General features: G+C 41.3%; 1 protein-coding gene across 10 annotated transcripts in view; it reads right to left on the bottom strand.

The window, feature by feature from the left end:
- Positions 1-27,786, bottom strand: part of c2cd5 (C2 calcium dependent domain containing 5) — a 58,467-nt gene that overhangs the window by 8,827 nt on the left and 21,854 nt on the right. For 3 of the 10 annotated variants that reach the window (XM_061774216.1, XM_061774210.1, XM_061774214.1), the window contains 17 exons: positions 23,162-23,270; positions 16,888-17,002; positions 16,661-16,759; positions 15,573-15,684; positions 15,015-15,094; positions 14,738-14,924; positions 13,797-13,961; positions 12,781-12,825; positions 9,688-9,828; positions 8,897-8,960; positions 8,765-8,826; positions 7,406-7,504; positions 6,950-7,039; positions 6,772-6,850; positions 5,717-5,809; positions 2,204-2,236; positions 1,868-1,969 (listed from right to left, as the gene is read on the bottom strand). In XM_061774216.1, coding sequence (XP_061630200.1) covers positions 1,868-1,969; positions 2,204-2,236; positions 5,717-5,809; positions 6,772-6,850; positions 6,950-7,039; positions 7,406-7,504; positions 8,765-8,826; positions 8,897-8,960; positions 9,688-9,828; positions 12,781-12,825; positions 13,797-13,961; positions 14,738-14,924; positions 15,015-15,094; positions 15,573-15,684; positions 16,661-16,759; positions 16,888-17,002; positions 23,162-23,270 — 1,675 coding nt within the window. Of the gene's footprint in view, positions 1-1,867; positions 1,970-2,203; positions 2,237-4,985; positions 5,639-5,716; positions 5,810-6,771; positions 6,851-6,949; positions 7,040-7,405; positions 7,505-8,764; positions 8,827-8,896; positions 8,961-9,687; positions 9,829-12,780; positions 12,826-13,796; positions 13,962-14,737; positions 14,925-15,014; positions 15,095-15,572; positions 15,685-16,660; positions 16,760-16,887; positions 17,003-23,161; positions 23,271-27,786 lie in introns of those variants that run through there. The other 7 variants (XM_061774220.1, XM_061774212.1, XM_061774217.1 and 4 more) reach the window with 5 other exon arrangements.

Here is a 27,786-nt window from a genome sequence, read left to right as displayed (position 1 = left end):
GGTGTGGGTGGCTAAACAATCATTTTCCATGCGTGACAGGCGGACAAGACAGTTTACACAGTGTCTGCAGACAGACACAGAGACCTGGAACAGCTTTAGTGTACGTTTACGTGTCAGGAAGACGACAACGTGACACTGTTGAATGTTACTCTTTTGGACCTCGGACGATGAGAGACAGACAAAGACAGCTATGAGCTGAGGCGGCCACAATAATAGTGCACAAGCCAGAGTGTGAAAGGGCAAATTTAGCTCATGTGGGTAGTGTCAATCAAGCACAAGTTGTCAAAGCCACTGCGGAGCCTACAAATAGTCCCTCACTTTATTAGGCACCCCTGCACAATGACATGAAATTCTGTGAGACTATTATTGTTGTTAAAGTGCTTTTACACCACAGCAAACTACAACTAAAATAATTTGCATGCTGTATGTCCTCCAATAGTGGCCAGGTGTGTTCGTTTACTGAACTGCAAAGAGAACCAGGGATTCATTATAAATTAGACTTGCTATTTCACAAGTGCATCTGAAATCATAAATTTGTTTCTAAAAATATTAATCAGAGCGTTTAACTGTTTTTCACCAATTCAGTTTTCCTTATTTTTCAGGGCGTGGCTAAAATGGCACCCAGTGACACACTTGGGCATTGGCATGAGTCGGACCTCCCCCATAACAAAACTGGAACGCCTTAATTCAGTGGTTATCCGGGGCAACAGCGAGTTACTTATTATTATTACTTATTATATTAGTTACTACTAGGCCGATTTCTACCACTACAGCGTGCAGTTAGCTGGCTAGCTATGCCTACACTCAAAAAATCTCACAATTTACAGAACAGCTCATGTGGTTATTTAAATTCCCAAACAAGGAAGTGACTGTAAGGTGGATTTGCTAACCAGTTGGACAGCGTGCCGCCCAGCAATTTTTGTAATCATTAAAATTTGGCAGGGTTGTTAACGATCTTCTCTGTGGTATGTAAAATTTACAAGATTCGCACGTTACTGGGACTGTTAACTTAAAATAAGTTTACACCAGAAGTTAGTTAGGCTAGGCTATCACTATGCACAGCACGGCGTGTTAGTGGTTAGCACATCTGGCTCACAGTCAGGAGATCCAGGTTTAAATCTCTTTTAAACAGTTTTTGTTGAATTTGCTAAATTGCCCTTCAGCGTGAGTGTATGTGTGGTTGTATGTCTATAGTATATGTGCCCTGAGATTGGCTGGCAAACTGTCCAGGGTGTACCCCGCCTCTTGCCTAAAATGTGGAAGGAATCCAGAGTACCTGTGGAAAAACCCACTCAAGCAGCATACAGCATCGACACTCGAAACCCGAAGGCATGTGTGCTAACCACGAGTCTACCATGCTGCCGCCATCCATCAGCTTGTGTTTGAGGTGAGGCGTCTATTAAAGCAAAAATAGCCATTTGAGGAAACATTGTTAAAACTATAAATACAGCATAGGTGACTAAAATGTATTTCACTACACATCTGGATTTCCTCATACAAGTGGATTTACTCAGCTCGTGTTTTGGATCTCATTAGATTGTGCAGGTTTTACCTAATATTGTGGCCAGTAAATGCAACTTACTTAAGTCTTTAAACTGAGATTTAATGAATATCTGGGGGAAAACTGCATGTGGAAACAAATCATAACTCCTGTTAATTTGCCATCATCAAAAAGGCAAACTGCTAATTCCCTCTGAGGGGTAGGGCATTAAAAACCTTTCCACTCTTCTACAAAAAGCTGCAATTTGATTCCTACTGCTCTGCCCCACAGCAGCATGCATGGACGGATGTATTGTATGGTGGTGTGTGTGTGTTTTGTATCTTTGCACATGGCCAGCAGAGTGTGCTCAAGACTGTGTCCTCCTACTTGTCTTAACTGATCCTCGTCTTATGGTGTGAGCTTTCAGCCTAAGCAGCTCTAGCCAGGTGCTGCATCTGTCTGCAAAGGAACCGTAATCAACGGAGGCAGCTGGAGAGAACACACACACACACAGAAAAAAACCACAACCACACAAAAGACAACAAGGAAAAAAAAAACAGAAGAACAGAAAAAGAACAAAAGTGGATGAGGTCTGAAGCGGTGTGGGATAGTTCTGTCCAAGACATAAGGATGGTAAGTCAAAAAATGGGACCGTGTTCCAGTTTTGGTAGCAGGTAGGTCGGGTGGGTCTAAATATATGTGAAAGTGCATTGGGGGGCTTACCTCTGGATGACACAGCGGTATTTGCTGGGATACCTGTGGACAGACCAACAAATAACTTTTTCCTTTGCATTTGATATACAATGATTATGTGTAATAATGTGAAATGACACAGGAAAAAGCATTGAACACGTCAAATTGTATTTATTTAATACTTTGTACAAAAGCCTTTGTTTGCTTCAGCTCCAGCTTCAAGACACTTTCTGTATGGAGAAACTAGTCACATGCATTGCTCTGGTGTGATTTTGGCCCATTCCTCCACACAAGCAGTCTTCAACTCTATAAGGTTCCGTGAGCTTCTTTTGTGGACCTTGAGTTTCAGTTCTTTCCATAGATTTTCAATTGGATTCAAGTCAGGTGATTGGCTGGGCCAGTCAAGCAGCTTGATTTTTGTTATTTGAAACCAATTGAAAGTTTCCTTGGCAGTATGTTTTGGATCATTATCCTGATGAAATGTCCACTCTCGTTTCATTTTCATCATCCTCGAAGATAGAAGCAGATTTTTGTCAATAATGTCTCTGTACATCCTTCAACAATGTAAAGTTTACCAGTACCATTTGCTGAAAAGTAGCCCCACACCATCATGCTCCGACCTCCGAACGTCACTGTTGTTATGGTGTTTTTAGGGGGATGTGCAGTGCCCTTTCTTGTGAAATCCTGATCGAGGCAAATTGATGGTGGTATGATTGGCTTTCCACTTACGTATTATGGCCCCAACCGTACTCACTGGAACATTCAGAAGCTTAGATATAACGAATGCCATCGTTATGTTTTGCAACAATTACTTTGCGATGGTCTTGAGACAGTTCTTTGCTTTTACCCATCGGAATGAGACCTTTTTGTAGGCGATCAATTAGGACTGAACCAGCTGATATTCATTTGCATTGAAAAGGGGCTGAATTGCTGAATTGCTGTTTGCTGTGTGTATATATATATATATATATATATATATATATACACACACACACACACACACACACACGTATATATATTCACACACACACACATATATATATATATTCACACACACACATGTATATATATTAATATACAGTGGGGCAAAAAGGTATTTAGTCAGCCACCAATTGTGCAAGTTTTCCCGCTTAAAAAGATGAGAGAGGCCTGTAATCTTCATCATAGGTATACCTCACCTATGAGAGACAAAATGAGAAAAACACATGATGTCAAAATGTCTGATTTTTAAAGAATTTATTATCAAATTATGGTGGAAAATAAGTATTTGGTCAATAAAATACTCATCTCAATACTTTGTTGGCAGTGACAGAGGTCTAACATTTTTTGTAAGTCGTCACAAGTTTTCACACACTGTTGCTGGTATTTTGGCCCATTCCTCCATGCAGATCTCCTCGAGAGCAGTGATGTTTTGGGGCTGTCGCTGGGCAATACAGACTTTCAACTCCTCCAAAGATTTTCTGTGGGGTTGAGATCTGGAGTCTGGCAAGACCACTCCAGGACCTTGAAATGCTTCTTACGAAACCACTCCTTCGTTGCCCGGTCGGTGTGTTTGGGATCATTGTCATGCTGAAAGACCCAGACACGTTTCATCTTCAATGCCCTTGCTGATGGAAGGAGGTTTTCACTCAAAATTTCCCGATACATGGCCCCATTCATTCTTTCCTCTACACGGATCAGTCGTCATTGTCCCTTTGCAGAAAAACAGTCCCAAAGCATGATGTTTCCACCCCCATGCTTCACAGTAGGTATGGTGTTTTTGGGATGCAACTCAGCATTCTTTCTCCTCCAAACAGAAGTTGAGTTGTTACCAAAAAGTTCAATTTTGGTTTCATCTGACCATATGACATACTCCCAATCCTCTTCTGGATCATCCAAATGCTCTCTAGCAAACTTCAGACAGGGCTGGACATGTACTGGCTTAAGCAGGGGGACACATCTGGAACTGCAGGATTTGAGTCCCTGGCGGCGTAGTGCGTTACTGATGGTAGCCTTTGTTACTTTGGTCCCAGCTCTCTGCAGGTCATTCACTAGGTGCCCCCGTGTGGTTCTGGGATTTTTGCTCACCGTTCTTGTGATCATTTTGACCCCACGGGGTGAGATCTTGCGTGGAGCCCCAGATCGAGGGAGATTATCAGTGGTCTTGTATGTCTTCCATTTTCTAATAATTGCTCCCACAGTTGATTTCTTCACACCAAGCTGCTTACATATTGCAGATTCGGTCTTCCCAGCTTGGTGCAGGTTTACAATTTTGTTTCTGGTGTCCTTTGACAGCTCTTTGGTGTTTGCCATCGTGAAGTTTGGAGTGTGACTGTTTGAGGTTGTGGACAGGTGTCTTTTATACTGATGAGTTCAAACAGGTTCCATTAATACAGGTAACGAGTGGAGGACAGAGGAGCCTCTTAAAGAAGATTAAGTTACAGGTCTGTGAGAGCCAGAAATCTTGCTCGTTTGTAGGTGACCAAATACTTATTTTAATTTGCTAATAAATTCTTTAAAAATCAGACAATATGATTTTCTGGATTTTTTTCCCTCATTTTGTCTCTCAATGGTGAGCTATACCTATGATGAAAATTACAGGCCTCTCTCATCTTTTTAAGTGGGAGAACTTGCATAATTGGTGGCTGACTACTTTTTTTGCCCCACTGTACATCCATATATAAACATATATGTACATACATATATGTGTGCGTGTATATATATATATATATATATATATATATATATATACACACACACACACACACACAGTATGTGATATATTCATGTATTTATACATATCCTCATATATACATAGACACATGCACGCACACACTGTATATTAGGGATGTAACAATATTCACGATACCGCAAAATTAAAAGTGCCTCGATTTTGTCATGGTCTTGTCTCGGTATAAAATAATGAGTCGTCGTGTTTAAAATGTTTTTTTGGGCGACCTATACGCAGCCACACTGCTTAGCCAGGCTGCTCGAGCCAGACTACAGCGCGCCACTTCGTCATTAAGTGTATAAACGCACCCGATTAGACCGCCTAACGCATGTGGGTACGTCACAAAAAATACAGTGATTGGCTGACTGGCCCACATGACCAAAAGGCTGCTTTGGGAGGGATGCAGAAACAACCCTCCCAAGGCTACAGCATAGCCGCTATGCTGGTCTGAGGGTCGGGTTGCAATCGATTGGGTGAGAGGCGCCTTGTTGTTCGTGCCAATTATTGTACTGTGAGATTAATACCGTGATAAAACCAACCCGTGAGCTATAGATGAAGTATTGTTACATCCCTAAAATATATATACAATCTAAAACAGCTCTGTGTCAGACACCAAGACACTTCTGCCCACTAGGTTCACAATGGAGGAGACCACAATCTGCAACCGGACACCACTGAGGATTTACCTTCCGGGTGCACAATAACCAGCTGATTTTGGCAGAGTTTTGCAGCCGGAGTGAGTAAAGAGACTGTACCTGAGATGTGAGTGAAGGAGATGGGCGACGACGCCTGTTAGTGAAACAAGGGGCGTGTGAGGGTAATCTTGATGTTACCTGAGGTTTTGGATGGTGGCTGAGTGTTGGCAGATGGAGAATCGGCGCAGAGCTCCAAGGGGAACTGCAGCTGCTCTTCTGTCTCACTGCACCCTGAAACAAACACACGCACGCACACAAAAGTTACCCAAACATTCCACATGACAAAAGTGTTGATTCCTCAATCCACTACCCCATTTGAGCAGCTTACATTTCCATGTTTATTTTGGTCAAACTAACGCTTAAAAGCTTTTTTGCATCTCTGCTTGTACCCTGAAACGTCTATGAATACTGATGGCGTGCAAATCTATGAGTGCCTGCCTCCCATCAAGTCTAAAATTAACGACCGAGTAAATCTTTTGTGAGCTGCCTGTTAACCATAAAGTGACTGCGAAACACCCCTTCTGAATTTAGTTGGAAAAAAAAGAAAAAAATGAATTTAGTCAAATTGTCATAATTAATAGTAATTATATAATGCCGCCTCCACACCAAGCCTTAAAAGTAGCACACGACTTTAGCTCGGTGACCCACAAAAGGATCAACTTCACAACTGTGTTTTGCTTTTACACTGGCTTTTTGTAATGTCACAACAGAAGGGTACCAGGTATGGCAAAGATGAGTCTGATGATGACAATTGAAACAAAAAAGGAGCTATCTGTCCTGGCTGATCAACACAATATGACTGAAGAAATAATAAGCCAATGATACAGATTTTTAGACTTGTACCACAGGTAAAAATATTACTTAAATCACTACCTGTTAGTGAAAAAAACCTATGACGGTGGAAGTTTTACTTGGGATGGATTATTTTTATTTAGTGTTTCGTATAGGGAATATTAATTTTAAATTCACAAATAAAAGGTTAGCCAGTGTCCCAGAAGTTTGTGTTTCACCAGTAAGGGTCCACTGTACATGTGTTAGTAAAGTGTATATTTGGGAGCCCTCTAACTGAACTTGATCTCCTATATAGAAGACAAATAAAAATTAGATTACAGGGGCAAAAGAAAAGTGCTACTTCATTAGATGAAGGCAGAATTACATAATTGACAAACTATTGATCCCTTCCTTACACCAACCTTTGGTGACAGGCTTTTCCACTGGCTTCTCCTGGGTCTGGTCCTTGTCGAACGTCATGGCAACCGCCGTCACAGCAACCTGTCAAGCAGATGAACGTGTGTAGCATAGTGGAAGTGTGAAAGGTGGAGAGGTAACAGAGGCTATGTGGGTAGGCAAATACACGTAAGGGATGCTCACTTGTATGAGTTCTTCTTCCGGTACTGCAACGGTGAAGTTAAGATGACAAATACAGCAGGGAATCATAGAGCGCAACTTGAAGTACAAACTCTGAAATAAACACAACAAATTGAGCATAAGCATTGTCACTTGTTGTCAAGGGTTAGGCAGATTGCTTTATTATTTTGACATTTTACAGTGGTTAACTTTACTACACCTGAATGACAATTAAGAATTTTCAAAAATTGTTACAATGTAAAATACTGAGTGTTTGATTGCTTTTACGTCTTATTCTATTTTACAGTTACAGATGTTAAACTATTAATAAAAGTTTTTCTCATGCCTACAGTTCGCCCAGGGAAGAGATTATTTCAATTTCTATAATGTCCTATTGGAAAACAAATTTCTAAAGCCAAATATATTGACATACTTTATTGAGTTGGACTTCAGAAGTTCCACAGTATTTGTCATACATACCTTCAGCAGGTTCTCACACAGGTCAGTGAAGATCTTATTCAAGCCTTGATTGGTGAGATTGGCATTACTCAACCTTAACACCCTCACAGATGTAAACATCTGGAAAATAGCAACAGCGATCAGGAATTGACATTTAATTATATTTCAAATGTTAATGTTTCAAATTCCGGTTTCCTCCCACATCCCAAAAACATGCATTAATTGGAGACTCTAAAATTGCCCCTAGGTGTGACTGTGAGTGCGACTGGTTGTTTTGTTTGTATGTGCCCTGCGATTGGCTGGCAACCAGTTCAGGGTGTACCCCGCCTCCTGCCCGATGACAGCTGGGATAGGCTCCAGCACGCCCGCGACCCTAGTAAGGAGAAGCGGCTCAGAAAATGGATGGATGTTTCAAATTTTGCTCTTCTTGTGTGTATCAAACTAAAGCGGGATACACCAATACCGATAATCGGGCCAGATTTGAGCATTTTTCTCTCTGTCCAAATTGTGATTTTTCCTCCCCAATCTGTTCAGAAAATGGTCGGGGTTCACAATCGTAAATGTTAAATCTGTTCAATATTTAGGCTCGCAAATCCTTATGTGTGTGGTCAACACGGAGTTTGGCCGAGCCACGGACTGATTTGTCTTGTGAATCCAGAAGAGGATTGGGAGAATGTCATATGGTCAGATGAAACCAAAATAGAACTTTTTGGTAACAACTCAACTTCTGTTTGGAGGAGAAAGAATGCTGAGTGGCATCCAAAGAACACCATCCCTACTGTGAAGCAGGGGGTGGAAACTTCATGCTTTGGGGCTGTTTTCTGCAAAGGGACCAGGATGACTAATCCGTGTAAAAGAAAGAATGAATGGGGCCATGTATCGTGAGATTTTGAGTGAAAACCTTCCATTAGCAAGGGCATTGAAGACAATGATCCCAAACACACTGGGCAACTTAGGGGTGGCTTTGTAAGAAGCATTTCAAGGTCCTGGAGTGGCCTAGCCAGTCTCCAGATCTCAACCCCATAGAAAATCCTAGGAGAGGTATACCTAGGACTAAAATTACAGGCCTCTCTCATCTTCTTAAGTGGGAGAACTTGCACAATGGGTGGTTGATACGTACAGTGGGTTTCCTGAATTTGGGGCTCAATTTTGGGGGTGCGTATTACTAGAGCGCGTATTAAACAAGAAATTATGGTAGGTGTGCTGTGTTGGTGAGCAGTGAGCAAACACAGTTTTTCCTTTGTTATGAGTGGGGTCTCTCTCACATTAAAAAAAATGGTTAAGATGTTAAAAAACACCATGTGTGTACCCTGCTTAAATTGCCAAACCAGTTCATGCTTTCTAAGTACACATTGCGGATGGAGCAATGTAAAGAGAGACCTGTATTCCCGAGGTCCAGTTGTAAATCCCAGGCATGATTTCAGTGTTGCAGCTGTGGAACCCTAAAGAAAAAAGATGTGAATCAGGATTAAGGATAAAATGTATCTTTTAATGACGACATGGTTCACATACCCGTGGGAGGCGAGGCATCCATGAGTAGGGAGTGAATATCTTCCACGGCATCGGTGTCGTCAATCTTCAGCAGGGGTGGGAAAACATTAGTGCTCAAGGACCACAGTAAATATTTATAATAATATTTTAAAACAGATAGGTCAGAACAATCATAGATGAGGTTAAATTCTTTTGTCTGTAAAGTATATAAAACCATCTAACCATAAATAATTAATTCTCACATTTTTAATATTATTTATAGTTTAATTATAATGAATTAAACAATTAATAAATACAATATATTAAAATGGTTCAATGTATAGGTTCAACTCTTTATTTTACTTCTATTTCACTATTTATAATAAATGATTTAAGCAATTTTTCAATGCGATAAATACAAAATGACTAAATGCATTTAAATTAAAATAATGCAACAAATATTACAGGACTTTTAAAAAACTAAATTAAAAAAATAAATAAATAAAATAAAGCACTCGCATTTGTTTCCAAATAACTAATAATAAAGATTCACATATTTGTTGCATTAGCCATTTTTTTCCAATATGAAATTTAAATGTATATATTTATATTCATACTTTTAAAATAAAATATAAATCACTATTTTTTAATAATATAATAATTTGAAAACTCAAGTTTCCTGTAATATTTGTTGCATTAAATTAGCTGCTGATTTAAAAATAAAAATTGGTTAATTATAATGTGTGTGAAAATGACTCGCATGCTATAATTTACAGTTAATACTTCAAGACCTTAACACCGACCATCTCCCTTTTACAGCAACACACACACACCTCCAGGACAAAAGCATCCTTCTTCCCATGAGAGAGGTCGAGTTCTGATAGCTCGTCTGAGCTTTCTGAGTGGGAGCGGAAGATTCTAGTTCTTTGTTTGGGCTCGGGGATGGGAGAGCCCACCACTTCCTCTATAAACTCCTATGAAATAAGCAAAAAAAGAGACAACAGCTGAATTGGCGTGGCTACTTTAAGTGGTAGGACACCACTGCACTTTCCCATCTGTAGAGGGACTATGTTAATAACACGCCACATGCTCGCTCACGTACTACCGTCAGTCACACACCGCAGGGCTGGTGTTAATTTGAAAATAGATCTGGAGGAGCAGAGTGTCTCACACACATACACAAACACCATAGACATATACAAAGTACGGGTGGAACGGTTCACAAAATCCACGGTTCGGTTGGTATCTCGGTTTTGTGGTCATGGTTTTCGGTTCGGTACACGTTGAATCTTACGAAAATCAATTATGTCTTGTATAGTTATGTTAAAAGTGAAAGTATGTTCACATCATTATTATTAGTTCTTATTTTTGTTGTTATTGTATTATAATTATTGAAATGATCTGCTATTAATCAGAAATATATATGTGCTGTTCCATCTATGCCAGCTGCATATACTGACAGGCAACAATCAAATGCTCCTCCATTCAGTGGCAAAAGGTACAATAAACCTGTATATCCACCTGTTGCAATTCATACTACAGAATAAGTAATGGCTTCCAGCAAATATATCAGCTTTGTGTTCAACTAAAAAAGCCCAGATTTCACACTAAGTACATTTGTGACTAAATTCAGACAAGATCATTATTTCAGTATTTATACTTTTTATCACATTTTTGTTTTGTGGTTTACTGTGAGGTTTTTGTAACATAAAGTAGGCGCCTTGGTTCAACAAAAGTCAACTCAAGATAATCATATGTGAATGAGCTCAGCTCATGCATAAAGTTCACTCTATAACATCTTTATGTTACTAGCAACATTAATACACTATATTGCCAAAAGTATTCGCGCACCCATCCAAATAATGGGAATCAGGTTTTCCAATCCCTTCCATGGACACAGGTGTATAAAATCGAGCACCTAGGCACGCAGATTGATTTTAGAAACATTTGTGAAAGAATGGGTCGATCTTAGGAGCTCAGTGAATTCCAGTGTGGAACTGTGATAAGATTCTACCTGTGCAATAAATCCAGTCGTGAAATTTCTTCGCTTCTAAATATTTCAGTCAACTGTCAGCTGTATTGTAAGACCGTGGAAGCGTTTGGGAATGACAGCAACTGAGTCATGAAGCGGTGGGCCTTGTGAACCGACGGAGCAGGGTCAGCGGATGCTGAGGCGCATAGTGCAAAGAAGTTGCCAACTTTCTGCCATGTCAATGGCTACAGACCTCCAAACTTCATGTGGCCTTCAGATTAGCTCAAGAACCGCTTCATGGAATGGATTTCCATGGCCAAGCAGCTGCATCCAAGCCATACATCACGAGGTGTAAAGGATGCCACCACTGGACTCGAGCACAGTCTCTGGAGTGATTAATCACGCTTCTCCATCTGGCAATCTGGTGGAAGAGTCTGGGTTTGACAGTTGCCAGGAGAACAGTACTTGTCTGACTGCATTGTGCCAAGTGTAAAGTTTGGTGGAGGGGCGATTACGGTGTGGGGTGGTTTTTCAGAGTTGGGCTTGGCTCCTTAGTTCCAGTGAAAGGAACTCTGAATGCTTCAGCATACCAAGAGATTGTGGACAATTCCATGCTCCCAACTTTGTGGGAACAGTTTGGAGCTGGCCCCTTCCTCTTCCAACATGACTATGCACCAGTGCATAGTCATGTCCATAAAGACATGGATGACAGAGTCTGGTGTGGATGAATTTGACTGGCCTGCACAGAGTCCTGACCTCAACCAGATACAACAGCTTTGGGCTGAATTATAGCAGAGAATGAGAGCCAGGCCTTCTCTTCCAAAATCAGTGTGACCTGCGCTTCTGGAAGAATGGTCAAAAATTCCCATAAACACACACCTAAACCTTGTGGACAGCCTTCCCAGAAGAGTTGAAGCTGTTATAGCTGCAAAGGGTGGGCCAACATCATATTGAACCCTACGGATTAGGAATGGGATGACACTTACATTCATATGTGAACCAATCCAGGTGAGTGAATATTTTTGGCAATATAGTGTATATGCTTCCAGTCTTGTCCATAAATATTGGTACATGAACACAATTATCTTTTTGGCTCTAAACACCACCACAATGCATTTGAAATTAAATGAACAAGATGTGCTTTAACTGCAGACTTTCCACTTTTATTTGAGGTTATTTACATCCAAATCTGGTAAACATCTAGGAATTACAACCATTTGTGTTTATGCCTCCCACCTTTTAAAGGCTAGCTCGCTGCATGCTAGCATCGTGTATCCTCGGGTGTAGCAAAGTTTCCGTGGTAATCAAAACACCTCAGTCATGAAAGTAGCGATTTCCAGCGAGTTGTAGTTACAAATCGTATATTATACTGTATGTACCAGAGATCTTGCGTTGGAGAGATACAGATTCTGTAGTATCATCATCATAAGCCTACTACTTCTAACCAAGTCTGTATCTCTTCTCTCCAACGCAAGTTCACTGGTGATGCGCCCCACTGCAATATGATTGGCTGCTGCATCGTTGGCGGGCATGACACAGATGACGTGTCCGCCCCGCCATCTTGGCTAACGTGCTACGTTGCTTTGGAGTGTTCACACTGCTTCGCCTCATTTATAAATGAGAGAAGAAAAAAAAAAAAATCACGCGTAAAGACATATGGACCGAACCGAAACAGTCGAACTGAACCGTTTGGCCAGTTTTCAAAAACCGTTCCACCCCTAATACACAAGGTGTATGGGCGGGTATGATGGTCATAATTCCAAAATACAATGAGTCACAGTGGCTCAAGCCTCCCGCCACAAGAGGCAACTCAGGTGGGTTACACGTTGGCCCGCTCCCTAACATCACCCCCAAGTTAAAAGCCTGTCACACAAGAGTGAAGTGTTGGTAGACGTTGTGATTAACAAGAGTAAAGCATTTATCATGCGTTGCCGTGTCGCAGAGCGATCAGTACCATGTTTATGTCGCCGAGCACCTCGGGGTCCAAGGTAAATAATTTCTTTAATGGCCAGAGAGAAATAAAAGGGTAAGTTTATCAAGACTTACAGAGAACATAGAGACAAAGATCACAGACTGTAAACAATGCATGAGGACTTGAGGCCACAAAAGATCATGGATGTTTTTAATCAAATGTATACCACAAGGGTCACAGTGGTCAATTGCAGCAATTGTGTATCACGGCATCCATGATGTAATGTGTTCAATCACTAACAAAAGCATGTGACAATAGATGAGCTCTGAAGCAAAACAATTAAGTACTTTCGTTACGATAAAATAGAAGATAAAGTAATGCAGTGGAACCGCTAAGGTTGAAAGCAATTTGTTCGATGGAATTAAAAAAACTGTAGTGTTCCGCTGTTCATCGGTCACGGTGCCGCAGTACCGCAGATCGGTTTTTGTGGATTTTACACTATACAAGCAAGTCTGAATTTAGAATTGCGCGTCTTCAGTGGAGTGTAAATTAAATGTTAAGAAGGTTTAAAAAATAAAATTAAAATAAAATAATACAATTAAAATAAGTGTTTTAATTCTAACAGCTTTAAATGTTAATCTGCTGCCTTCACTTACTGACCATTGTATCTTTTCTCTCTTCTCAAATTATTCATCTCTTAACGCTACCTCATCTTGCACAGCAACTTTAGGCTCATTTTCACCTAAAATGTTGTATGAATTCCAAATCACACACACTAACTAATGTTATAGGTTATGTTGAACATTGCCTAACTGAATTCAATTAAAAAAAAAAAAAAAAAGTTACTGTGAGGAATTGGCACATTCCAACATCTACAAGTTTTGTGCCAAAGGTGATCAGTAGACACTGTGTATGAAATGCCTTTTTATATGGAATTGTTGTCTAGCATACAATTGGACACACAGGCAGTTGCAAACTAAATGAATGAAGATCCACTAATAGAAATAAGCCATATTCGGCAGAGCATTGGCTCTCCGTGCGGGTGTGGTGTGTCTCACCGGCAGAGTGATCTGATAGAGCTCTTTGTTCTTGGCGATGGTGTCATTAATCCTCTTTTGGATAGTCAACATGTGGTGCTCGTTGCTCAGGTCGCTCGGAGTCTTCCCTGCGATCTGAATGCCTCCTGGTGTCGGGAGGGCAGTCAGATACACTCCTGTGGCGGACTGAACACACATACATGTTTTTAAAATACTGTACTGGAATGCTGCTAGTAAGCAAAAGACAGTTTGATTACAGCAAACCCCTGCTATTCATGTGGGATAGGGACAGGGCCCTGCCACTAATAGTGAAACACTGAGTATTTGATGCCCCCCCCCCCCCCCCCCATCGTCTAACTTCTTCTGCTAACAAACAAGGCTCAGCTCTGCTGCCCCCAGAAATGCTAAGCTTGTCTCTCAGTTGACTCAGAGTTCCAACAGAGTTCCATGACACCAATTTAACACTTTCATATAAGACAGAGCATTTCAGAAAGACCACAAAAACCACATGAGTTTTTCAGCGAATAGCTGGGCATCAGTTCCAAAGAAAAAAAACGTGTATACTCGCAAGCGATAGGGACTAAGACCTGGCATGAATACTGGAAATCTGCAAGTAATTGAGCCCCTTCCCAAAAGGTTTGTAATTGCTTATAGATGCCACAAGATGTGGGCAAAGCACTACCCATGTCTAAATATATATGTATGTTTCAACTTACTTCAACATACTTCCCTGAGATGCCACCAGGTGACGGCAAATTAATACTGGTACTGCTTTTGTTTTCGCACAAAACAGTGAATACGTGAGGTTTTCAGTGAATAACAGAGGATAGGTTTCAATAAACATCCAACAATAGGTGAATTCACTAATACTGAACTGCAGCGGTTCACTCGGTAAATTCATGAATAGTGGATGGCGCATATGCAGGAGGATACAGTATTAGATAAAAAAAAAATGTACGTACAGCCAGACCCAGCAGCATGTTCTCGCCAACGCTGATCTGTATGTGAAGGCCGAACAGAGCGTTCATGCTGCGCAGCTTCAGCTTGTTCATCAACTGAGTGTGTAGTTCGTATTCCATAAAAGGAAGCAGGTTGGAGATGGCCGTGGCGTTCACCTCTCCCTGGGCTCGCTTCTTCAGACGGCATAGCCTGCAAGGTGACAAACACCGCCATTAACCTGCATTGACTCAAAGGGATGGACAGATGTGCTTCCTCCCAGAATGCTTCGAGGTGTCATACCTGGCCTGAATGAGACAGCCTTTCCCTGAGACGGCTGCTTCTGATGGCAGGTCGATTGTTGTGAACAGAACATCAGGGACCTAGCAAAAAGATAAACACGATTAAAGCCGCAAGCAGCGATGAACGGGCCCTCGCACTCACGTTTTCATGTCAAATCCTCAAACTTTGATGCCACGTTCTGCCAGCATCAGATGGCATAGGCAAAAAAGCTTCGCAATTTAGGTTTCAATTTGGGGCTCATCGTTGCAAATTCTGTCATCGCAGTTTGTCAAAGTGAAAGTATCAGTCCTGGAACTGACTGCAAAATGGCTGAACCATGGGGGTCATGTTTGGATCCCCTAAAATACATACATTTTCACCAGGATAGATGTGCTTGCAAATATTGATGACCTTTCAGGGCATGTTGAGGTTCCTAAAATGGCAATTAATTTGTCGGAAGACATAATAAGCACAGCGATTTCAGCGATGGCGCTCGGGCCCCAATAAAGTAATCAATTATGCTTCCTAACAATAGAGGGCATGTGTAACCATGTAAAACAATTGCAATGCACTTCAGACCTTTTGTCGTCTGCAGAGGAAGCAGTAGGTGAGCTGGGCGGGAAAGGGCATGTTGAACTCATCGTATGGTATGTGACAGAAGCCGCAACTTGAGGGAGCTGGCTCCTCAAACCTGGCGAAGGCAACAATTTGCTGTCAGACTACAGAAGTTAATTTATACACAATGGACACATTACATACCTGGGCTGTGCATGAATTGGTGGTCACTCAAACTGGGATTGGGATTCGAGTGGGCGTGAAAAAGCGATCGAATCAAATCTTAGAATATGCATACTACTCTATTCTGACAAGCGCTGCAACTGCTGCCATGCCGCATTTACTTTAAAATACACAAACTATGTCAAGATTTTTTGTATGCGTTTATGGGAGACAACATTTGAACTTACAGTGCACAAAAATTCTGCACATTTGTAGTTCATTCTTGCAGTCATGGATAACTGATGCAAATAGCTATAAACTCTCCACAGAGATCTCTGCGGAATGAGGCGTTCGATAGCAAAGCTCGAGGAGCTGCACGGATGTTCATGGCTCCATCACCACTGAAGCTAGAAACGAGCTACTGCTGGAGGGGGACGGCGACCACGGCAGAATGAATGGGAGAAAATTGATCCAACAAGGCGTGTAGCCAGCCAGCTAGCTAGCCAGCTAGTTAGCAAGCTAGAAAGGAGCCAGCTGGTCCCAACTAGCGAGGATTTATGGCACCGACACAGCAATTTGGATTTATTCTATTTATTTTAGTATTCTTCCAAAGACGTTCTCATATTTGTCAAATCTAAATCAGAGGAACAAAATTTGCTATGATTCTCATTCCAGGGTCAAATGTTGAGTCAACCAAGACTGTTTGACTGGAAACAAGGAGAGCCAAGAGTTTAGGGCAAAAATGTTGTTCTTGTGTCATCTACTTTGCTGAGTTTAAACAGACGTCCAATGTCATGCATGGTTGGATGTGACTATTTAAAAAAAAGATCAGTTTATTCATTGACTTCATAGGTACTGTGCTCTTGTTTCTGCCTGTGTTCCGTCACCTCTTGTATTGGCCCTCATTACATTGTGCACAGTATATGTGTCAAAGTGGGGATCAAAACCACCTGTGGTCCGTGCCTGCTACGTCCAAACAGCCTTCCCGCATGTAGCGAGGATTCAAGATGGCTGCCGTGCCAGATGCGGACAGGATGCACACTTCCTCGCTGAGTTTAGTAGAGTGAGGGAGATGTAAGAAAAAGGAAAGAAAGGGGAGTAAAAATAGATGCATACGTTTAGAAAAATATATATTTTTACTGGACAACTTTTACTGGGGAAATTAGAAAGTCCATACCAGATGCTGGTGCTCTCGCTGTATCCCACGACGGCATGGCAGCCGAGAGCTTTGGCATGAGACTTGATCTCCTGTCGTATCTCCTCCCACCAGGCGTCGCGGGTCTCTGGCTCATCTGAAAAAATATGATGAACAAAACACAAAACATTACCAGTGATTGGATGAATTATGCATCAAACATTCATTGGAATTTTATTATCTACGAGACACACTAAAGCTGACTGTCAAAAAGCAAACATGACAACATGATATTTGACACACATCTCTCTGGTGTGGTCTCAATTTGTTGGATCACCAGAAAATAAATGGGTAGCTTGTATTTTCTGGTTATAGGTGGAGTTTCACTGTGTTGTCAAAGCAGGACAAAATGAATGTAGATCATTATGTAAAACAAAGTGACAATGATAATGATGAAGGCAAACTCAATTGATTACCTAGATTAACTGTAACTGCTTGTACAGGGGGCCCTCGGTTAATGACATGTCAAGATTAAGAACAGAGTATAGCGTTAGAATACGTAGTCACCGGGCACAAAAAGGTATGCTGACTTAGTGCTGTACTTAATGTTTTTCATTTGATTATTTTACATTTATGGCTTAGAAGTGTTTTTCATACAAATATTTAAGGTATTATGATACGAACAATAAACTAGTTTGCGCAGCAATAATACAGAGAACCTCTGTTCACAAATTTCTTTCTTTTTTTCAGCAGATCATATCCTCAGCTATTTGCCGAAAAACACCTATTAACATTAACATTAACAAAATAATTTCACAAAGTGCCTCGATATCATCGTGGCCTTGTCTCAGCCTAAAATAATGAGCCGTTGTGCTTAAAAAGTAGTTTTGTGCCATCTATACGTTTCTAAACCTTTCTAAGCCTTGTGCTTCAAAGGTATTCCTGCGTTTCTGACTTGACTTGAATTTTTGGACTCAAGCAAATAAATTAGGCAGTAATTTTTAATGTTAGTTAGAGTAGCAGCAATTTCTAATGTTATAACTTTTAAAAAAATGTGACAATAAAATCTGGTAAATTAGTGAACAGACAATTTCTCAATGGACAGTTTTGTTATTGTGAGCATAGCATGATTATTGCTTTGGCAATAATAGCGTTTTGGATGTACTCTATACGAATGTAAACATTGGATGGACGGGGATAGAAGCACACGGTAATATATGATGTGAAGATGTCTTTTTCACAAAAACCTGTGGGGAAAACGCGCGGAAACTACTAAACCCAATTGACAAGGACTCCGTGAGCAAGGAAAAGAGATGTTTTTCGGTATTCCTACTTTCACCTCTTTGCCTCACCTACACCGTCAACCTTCCTGCAATACCATGAACTGTCCCCACAATACCACAATAATTACCGTAAGATTAATACCATGGTAAAACCAAACCCTGACATATAGCAAACAATTGAGTGCCCTTGACCGAACAGGGCAAGCTCAAGTTTGCCATGGAAGCAAACATTTCAGAAGTTAACTTCAAGCCCCGGTTTATGATAATAGTTTGTGATATATTTATGGTTTAAACGATTAATATAGGCAGTTTTGGGAGGTTTAGTGCACAAAAAGGCACACTCAGTTAGCATCATACTTGATGTTTTTCATTTGATTGTTTTATATTTATGTCCTAGAAGAGTTTTTTATCCAAATATTTACAATAATAATGATGTTACTACTGCGCTAGTATAGGTTACTGATAGACTACGACACATTCCAACGTACGCACAAATTCAGGTTACATCGTCGCTGAAGGAACAGAACTCAGTCGTAAACAGAGGACCACCTGCCTTTATATAAAATGTTGTGTAATACTGATTCATATTGTCTCCCTCGATTAAATCAGTCACATTAACAAAAAGGAGATTGTATGTGTGGCTCAATAAGGAGAACCAAGGATTATGGAAATAACAAATAAACTATAATCAAGCCTTCATCATGTACGGGTGTGTTTCAATAGTCGCATGACGCTTTGCTCAAGCCATCAATCTATCAATTTTTTATTTATAAAGCGCATTTCATGCACAAAACAAACCCAATGTGCTTTGGTTAAAAACAATAGCTCCAATAGCTAACACACTTATACTATTACGAAGAGCTGAAGTGTTGACGATGTTTGAAATAGTTGCAAGTCCTGGTTCACATAACAAAAAGAGAGCTACATTAGAGTATTGAGTCGCACCCCGTGGGTCCACATGCTGAATGAGCTAAAACTCAGGGTTATTGGAATGCATCCATGAGAGGGAGAGAGGGAAAGAATCAAAGATGAAGTGAAGACATGAAGGATTTCGACTGAATGTCAGGCATCGAGCCCACGAGCGGCTTACTGCGAACCAGAAGCAGACTGTCACACAGGCACCAACGTGCACACTCACGACCATGTGCACACGCTTATGGGTAGAGGAGGGCCATATTCATCCACCAGAGTCTCCTGTAAACTAGTTTATCATCCCCCAAATAACACATATTTCTTTCCATCCGAATGATTCCTTGATTTTTCCAATTTTCGTAAACTGCCAGAATTCTTTTTCATCCATCTGCTCCTTCCTGGTCTCCGTATGAATACGGCCCAGTTAGTTAGGCGTGCACATGCCTGTCCAGTGGTTATTTGCTAACCTCCTAAACCTCAACGGGGAGGGTATTGGGGGGGGCACAATGCAGCTTGAGGAAGCATTAGAACAGAGCCAGGACAACATTAAGGGAGCGCTGGGGGGAGGGGGGGGGGGGGGTCGGGTGCGGAAGGATGTACTAGGCCAGGCTGGGTGGGGGTGAGAGCACAGCGCATGCTCGACTCAACTCCACACATACACACACACACATTCACACAAAGAGAGAGGAGATGACAGCTCACTGAGTTTTATGCAGGGCAATAACTGAATTGTTCAGGGGGCCAATTGTATTTAAATCGACAACAAAAGCAGCCTCCACATCACTGAGCTGCCAAAACTCCCATGGGTGAGAGCAGTAAAAGGGGGGAAATACCTGCCGTGACACTATTCCAGTCTAGCAGTTTGTACGAGCGCGTGTTACCCAAGGCTGGGCCAGAACACACCATTAGTACAGGAAAGCGAGAAAGAGAGAGAAACAGAGAAGAAGAGACAGTCTAACAACACAACAACAGCACTCCATTTACACTAGTAGACAATAAACAGACAGCGCTACTTCACACTCACTACACATTCAATCCAGAAATAACAAAAGAATGACAAGCCAAAAGGTAAATTAGAGATGAGGAAAATGACATTTTTTTATCCTGGTACAAACTGATAACACAATTTCAATACGCAATTAAGTCAAGATATAAACGACAATCAGACTTTTTCTGTATCGTGTTCTGCTGACTAAGCACACAGAGACTGTCCAACATCCAAAAAGTTAAATGACATTAACTTGTCTTCCACATTGTATAGCCAGATTGTTCTTAACCAAAAATCCAATTCATGACAACTAATTGCAAATAACAATGAAAAGTAGTCATATGCTGTTGTAAAATAAATTGAGCATTGGATACAATAAGGTGCAGCAACTACAAGTAAGCCTCATTTAAGTGGTGCAAAATCGTTTTAGCCATTCTATCTACAGAAGTTAATCTTAACGGTTATTCCACAAGACAACTAATTGCACTGACTTTGTAACAAAATATTTGACCTAACGCAGCTTTAAAATAAAGACAAATTAAAATAGGTATGTCGGGTTTACCGTGATGACTTAATGATCTGATTCTCTAAACTTAAAAAAAAAAGCGCTGCACAAGAGACACAAGAGACACACAACTTTATAAAGGTACACCGGCAGAATCAAATCGCATCCAATTCAGGAGACTGATCCAAAGTTCTGCCCTTACAACGGAAATAAAGCTCAGTTTAGATCACTGGTTCTTAATGTGTGTGCAATCAAATCCCAGGGGTTCGGTGAGTCAGGCTCAGGGATTTGGCGGAGGACAAGACACACACAGTGTGTGTGTGTGTGTGTGCGCATCCGTCCGCGAAAGCCTTTTGACACTGAATTTAGCAGGGCGCACATTCATTGTGTATAGGCCTGCCAGAATAAGTCTAAAAAACTATCACGATAATACTTTTTTTAATGCCTCTGAGATCATGATAAATAAGGCCCCCCCCTTAATATTTTTTTATTGTTTGTTTTATTGCTTTTAAATCAGTATTGTTATTATTATTATTGCCATTATTATAATTTCCATTTTAAATTGTTTTTCTTTACTCTGATCTGGGTCTGAAATAAAGAATAAAGAGCTGCAAGACTAGCCTGGTTTACATGGAGCCTTCTATTCTAATTATAATCAGCTTAGAAACCCAAGCACGAATGAAAATGCTCCATATAAAAACCTTAATCGAAAATAAACGGGCCAAATCCGAATGGAATTTCATTCGGTTTAAAATGGGTGGAATTTTCCTTTTGCCAAACTGTTCAAGAAGTAAATTTTCACCATTCGGAATAGAGCTGGGAAAAGCGCATCTAATAGGAGAGGGGTTGGCGAAGTGCTTTCAGAGTGCTAACAGCATTTCACAGACATGAATAGAAGACTAGATATGCTGTGCCTACGTGGCGGCCATGTTGGTGAGGGCGACATTCCCGTCAAAGGCAATTCATGTATATTGAAAATAAATAACTTATAATAGCTCATTTTTAAACTGGTTTTCAAGGGGTTCACGTTTTTGTCAGCAAAGTATGTGCTATTAATAAAGAAACATTTGAAAAAAGAGCTAAAAAATTACATAAATCGTTTGTGTAACAAACAAAACACATTTTAGCAGGGGCGTGAAAGATGAACCTTTATATAGCATGAAAACACGGCAATGCGGTACTCTTCTGGTAGACTTATAAAAAATATAATTGTGGGTGTAAAAAAAGTGCACGCCCTGCAACCCTCGTATCTCTGAGCGCATGTTATCGCTGTGTCCAATGGCTAGCTTAACACCACAAAGTGGGAGTGAATCAACAATGTACAGGAAGTCCTCGATTTACGAACGAGTTCCCTTCCTACGCTGGCGACGTAACCCGAATTTCCGCACAAGTCGGATTTCACCGTTAAAGTCGAAATTTACGTCGAAATACTTCTGTTACGGGTATTGTCCCACGTGATTGTGACAGCAAGCTCAGTGTGAGTGGGCGTGTGCGTCAATGTGTGAGTGAGACGGGACTGTGAAGGAGGAAGGAGTGTGCGAGTGTGTACAGTGGCAAGTGTAGTGATGGCGACCGGAGAAGAGTAGCGATTAGCGGAGGACCCGTTGACGTTGAATGTGCAGAGGATCTAATAAAGCCATTAAAGCAGCAAATCGGTGCTTCGTGCCTTTATTGTTGCCGCCACCCAGCTCAGCTGTGCAACGAGAGAAGGGAGTTAACCCCGAGGAGGACAACCTCGGCACTGGAGAAGGCGTCTCCCCTGCGTCTCCCGACCACGGTCAGGTGACCGTAGCAGGAAAGGTTAACACTTCGTATAAAGAAACTAAAGCACATTAAAATAAAAAAAATAACCATTACTGCTGAGAGTGTGAAAAAAGGCAAAGATACTCCCGGCGCACAAACACAGACAAGCACTATGCACTAGCTAAGCAGAAACACTCTGGTGCTGGGGACAAAATGGCGGACGAGGCACGGGCGTCGTAAAGTTGAAACGTCGTAGGTCGAGTACGTCGTAACTCGAGGACTTCCTGTATACAATTGTAAAGCGTCTTTAAGTGTCTAGAAAAGCACTGTATAAGTGTAATGCATCATCATAATTATCTTTGTGAAGAAAGGATTCCTTGATACAGTGCTCATACTGAATCTCATTAGATTGTGCAGGTGTACCTGATGAAGTACCCGAGCACAAAGAAGACAATCTGGTAGCTTGCCCAATGCCGGCTGCAGCCAAAAACACCACACTGAAGCAGCAGCAGGCAACAGATGGAGCCATGCACCACTATACAGTATAGTGACACGGCAAACATCGACACACACAGAGCTATCACATGGCACATCAACAGCCAGTTTAACAAGACACAAGGTGACAGTTGCCTTATCCATTTAAGCTATACAGAGGATGCTAGCCTTTATTGTCTGTAAAGCTACTAAGAACAGCCCTCTATCTGTGACCAGGAACACCTTCCATCTGTATCACATTCAAGACAATCATCTTGTGGCTTCAGAGTAACCAAACAAGAAGTCCAAATATACACATGAAAAAAAACATGAAAAGACTAGATATTGACTCAGTGAAAGTCTAATTTGTTTTTGTGTCACAAGACTATGGTTGTGAACTCATGAACTCACCGGGGTTGTGTATGCGGTCCAGCAGTTTGACCGATCGAGCGCTGACAACTCCGCCAACGTGGACCAGAAAGGCAGCTGGGAAAGACGTCAACGTGAAGAAGGGGAACTCCTGGAGAGAACAGAAATACCAGTTGTGTAAACCATAATCATGATTATCATATGCATGTAATCTATTCACGTGTCTGATGAGATTCAATACAAAAACTGTATCAAAGTTTAATAATATGCTCATCAGTGTGGTTATACTTGTCAGTGGTGTAGACGTGCACTGCAGCACACTTTTTTTGTTTGTTTCCAGGGCTGGATTTAAACTCAGGGCTAAATGTAATGCCTATATCGGATTGCTTGTCTGTCTATTTTCATGTACATTTCAAGTGACACATATCCAATAGGACTGTTTTTCTGCTGACGGACAAAATAAAACAAGTAAGTATCGGTAACTCCACAAGTGTCAACACGGGGGCAGTGACAACATGGAAGTCGACCATAATGCATAAATATAATAGTAATAAACATTACATTGCGTTTAGTTGGCCTGGGCTGCCTATCCCCCACTTATTTAAATGAGAGTAAACCTCCACAGCCCGCGACCCTAGTGAGGAGAAGCGGCTCAGAAAATGGATGGATGGATGGATAAACCTCTACATTAATCCATTGAGCACCATTGGCAAATAATTTGAGAATTTAATTTAATGAGCGAAATGCCTCTCTCTAATGTACCATAGAACTATACATCATATTTAAGGGTCACTGTCATTTAGCTTTTATGTATTTATTTGTGTTGTTTGGGCAGATGCTGGTGTGAATAAGTCACCCGTCGGTGTATTTCGATGACGTCAAGAGCGGGGGCTTTCCAATCTGTGAGTTTACGATGCACTCGCATTGGTAAATAGCCGATACATATACACAGGTGGACAGAATTATTGGCTAAACAGGCTTGGACAAAAATTATGGTACCCTTAATTTAATATTTTGTTGGACAAACTTTTGAAGCAATCACTGCAATCAAATGTTTTTTGTAACTTTCAATGAGACTTCTGCATCTCTCAGCAGGGATTTTGGCGCACTCTTCATGAGCAAACTTACTTTACCGTTACTTTTTTCCAGATGGCATGTTTCAGCTTCTTCCACAGATGTTCAATATGATTAATGGATTTGGTCTTTCACAATTGCACTCTGTAAGACTACTGCCATAAAATCTACACAACATGTATTCCGATACCACTACATCCCGTCTTTTACGATCACTAGGCTTTATCTTATCAAATCAAACACGGTCGATGAGGCGGAACCAGAAAACGTGTCACTGGTCAACGTGACCGGATACGCCCGTTAACCATGGCGACAACAACAATGGATCGCACCAATGTACTGTGTGGGGGGGGAAAAAGAATAGAATGAGGAAAACCGTGTGGTGGTCTTCACCGGTACTCCGGAGAGCACGTTCATTCAAGGATTGCTTGAGGTATGTTCACATGCTTTTAATACGATACGGCTCGCAACCAGGCAACAAAACGTTATGTAGCCTAGCAAGCTAGTTTTAGCGCTAACGGATATATGTGAACACGGCAGCATTCTGTCGAATCATCCTCTAAAGTTTCGGTAAACACTGGTTTGTGCGTGTGAATAAATGTTGACAACGGCAATCAAGTATGTTGACAACAGCAAGGACAGGAGGCATGTGTCAGTCACAATACGCAATCCTATTGGTCGACATCAAGGTACGCTGCCGGAGAGTCGTCGTAGGTATGTCACACTACACGGAAGATATCCAAAAAAATCAAACATGCTAGACTTTTCGTTTTGGGGTTGTCGGGCTATCTTAGTGCCAAATCATTGGTCATGGATTATGTCACCGTACAAGAAGTTTTGCCGCTCATGACAAAATATACTGGGCCGGACCTGGGAAATCGCCCTCGGGCCAATATCAGGGCTAAAATCCTGTAGTCTGCTCTAGGCATTAGATCAGTGCTTATAGAAGGCCACTTTAGAATAGTCCAATGTTTTGCTCTTAGTCATTCTTGGGTGTTTTTAGCTGTGTGTTTTGGGTCATTATCCTGTTGCAAGACCCATGACCTGCAACTAAGACCAAGCTTTCTGACACTGGGCAGTACAATTCTCTTGAGAATACTTTAATAGCCCTGAGATTTCACTGTACCCTGCACAGATTCAAGACACCCTGAGCCAGGTGCAGCAAAGCAGCCCTAGAACATAACAGAGCCTCATCCATGTTTCACAGTAGGGACAGTGTTCTTTTCTTGGTATGCTTTATTTTTGCATCTGTGTACAAAGAGCTGATGTGCCTTGTTAAAAAGTTCTAGTTTTGTCTCGTCTGTCCATAGGATATTCTCCCAGAAGCTTTATGGTTTGTCAACATTCAGTTTGGCAAATTCCAGTCTCACTTTTTCTTATTTATTTTCAACAGTTGTGTCTTCATTGGTCATCTCCCATGATGTCCACTTTGGCTCAAGAGCATGACAGATGGTGCGATCTGATGCTGATGTATCTTGACCTTGAAATTCACCTTTAATTTCTTTGGAGGTTGGGCTCTTCTATTACCATTCACATTATCAGTCTCTTCATCCATCCATTTTCTGAGCCGCTTCTCCTCACTAGGGTTGCGGGCGTGCTGGAGCCTATCCCAGCTATCATCGGGCAGGAGGCGGGGTACACCCTGAACTGGTTGCCAGCCAATCGCAGGGCACATACAAACAAACAACCATTCGCACTCACAGTCACACCTATGGGCAATGTAGAGTCTCCAATTAATGCATGTTTTTGGGATGTGGGAGGAAACCGGAGTGCCCGGAGAAAACCCACGCAGGTACAGGGAGAACATGCAAACTCCACACAGGCGGGACTGGGAATTGAACCCGGGTCCTCAGAACTGTGAGGCTGACGCTCTAACCATTCGTCCACCGTGCCGCTTCAGTCTCTTCAATTTGTTAAAATTTTCCTCGTGCGGCCACACACAGTGAGTTTAGCTACAGTCCCATGAAACTTACATTTTTTTAATATGTGCAACTGTAGTCACAGGAACATCAAGCTGCTTGGGGATGGTCTTATAGCTTTTACCTTTAACATGCTTGTCTATAATTTTGCTTCTAATCTGCTGAGACAACTCTGATTCACTTCCTCTGGTCCATGTTTGGTGTAGTACACAACATGTCACCAAACAGCTCAGTTATTACTTCTCACCATTTAAATAGGCTGACTGACTGATTATAAATTTGAAAACATCTGTGATGCTAATTAGAGGACACACCTTATTTGATCATGTCCCTATGGTCTTTTCTAGGGGTACCATCATTTTTGTCTAGGGCTGTTTCATGAGTTTGTTTTTTTAAAACAATTCTGTTGAACCACAATTCAAAAGCAACATCTGATTTTCATTGGTTAAATTGCATCAAATGTTTCTTTATTATTTATTTTGTCAGATTCAAGTTATTTCTGTGACAACTGTGGGTTCTTCTTTCATCGACAGAGGGGTACCAACAAGTTTGTCCACGTGTGTACATATCATTTGAAAGAAGCCTGATTCTGAACTGAAGATAATTCCATGCATATTTTTCCACTTGAGAGTACAACTTTTACGGTACAATGCTGATCTATCCACAGCAAAATACAACCACAATAATTAACATTGTCAAATTCATTCAAGACTTGGCATTATTGTTCATGTCAAGAGAGATATTTTTGATACAGCTCTTTTACAGCATCTCGGCAGGTTGTTTGCATTTAAATAATCTTAGGTTGAGGATGGAGAATTTCAATTTGCCATCCAAAAGCTACTTCATCTTCACATAAACCGATCCTAAATGGGTAAACTCTGTGAAGGCTGAAACCTAAACCATACTGGATGGGTCAGTTTAGGTTAGGAAGGTGCCAACATGCAACAATAGTGGTATATGCCTACCATGCATATTCACTACATTTCATGTAGCTCTGGGAGAGACTGAAATACACATTTGATAATGTGCAGTAACAATTCTGTATCATATAATGTCTGACAACGTTATGCAAATCCATGCGCTTCAAATACCTGAGCAGCATCTTAGCATTCATTCTAAGTTGTAGCATGATTACAATTTGTCAAATAACCCAAACATAAAAGTGCATGTGACAAATGTGTGTCATGAGTAAAAAGGACTATTACAAAAATTAATGTTTTACTGTTTTCTAATACAGTGTAGAAAATGGGAAACTAAATATGACTGACAGTGCCTCCGGTTCTGAGCTCGGAAAGAATGAGAAAATGAGGTGAGCGTGCTCATTCCTTTGGTCCAGAAGGAGCGGGAAAAGTTTGACGGTGGGGGGGGGGGGGGGGGGACAGGAGTCCAGAAAACAGTAACGCACCCTTTCAAACTTGTAGGCCATGCAACTACCTCTCCAGCCCTCCACCCCAGTCTTTTCAGAGTGGCAAAGGAAGGTATGGGGGCAGGTTAGGAATCGGTGGCATTCAGCTGGTAAGGGTGTTATGGGGAGATGGATAGAGTGACACAAATGTGACATACCCCAGTGTTTAAATAAAACCCAGAGGAGGAGGCTCCCTGAATAGTGCAGGTGGTCGAGAGGACAGAGAAGGGAAAAATGTTTGTTCTTGCCATACCCACTCCCCGTAACAA

The sequence above is a fragment of the Phyllopteryx taeniolatus genome, chromosome 5 (genome assembly GCF_024500385.1).
Source record: "Phyllopteryx taeniolatus isolate TA_2022b chromosome 5, UOR_Ptae_1.2, whole genome shotgun sequence".
NCBI classification, from domain to species: domain Eukaryota; kingdom Metazoa; phylum Chordata; class Actinopteri; order Syngnathiformes; family Syngnathidae; genus Phyllopteryx; species Phyllopteryx taeniolatus.
This window is presented reverse-complemented; position numbering and strand designations above follow the sequence as displayed.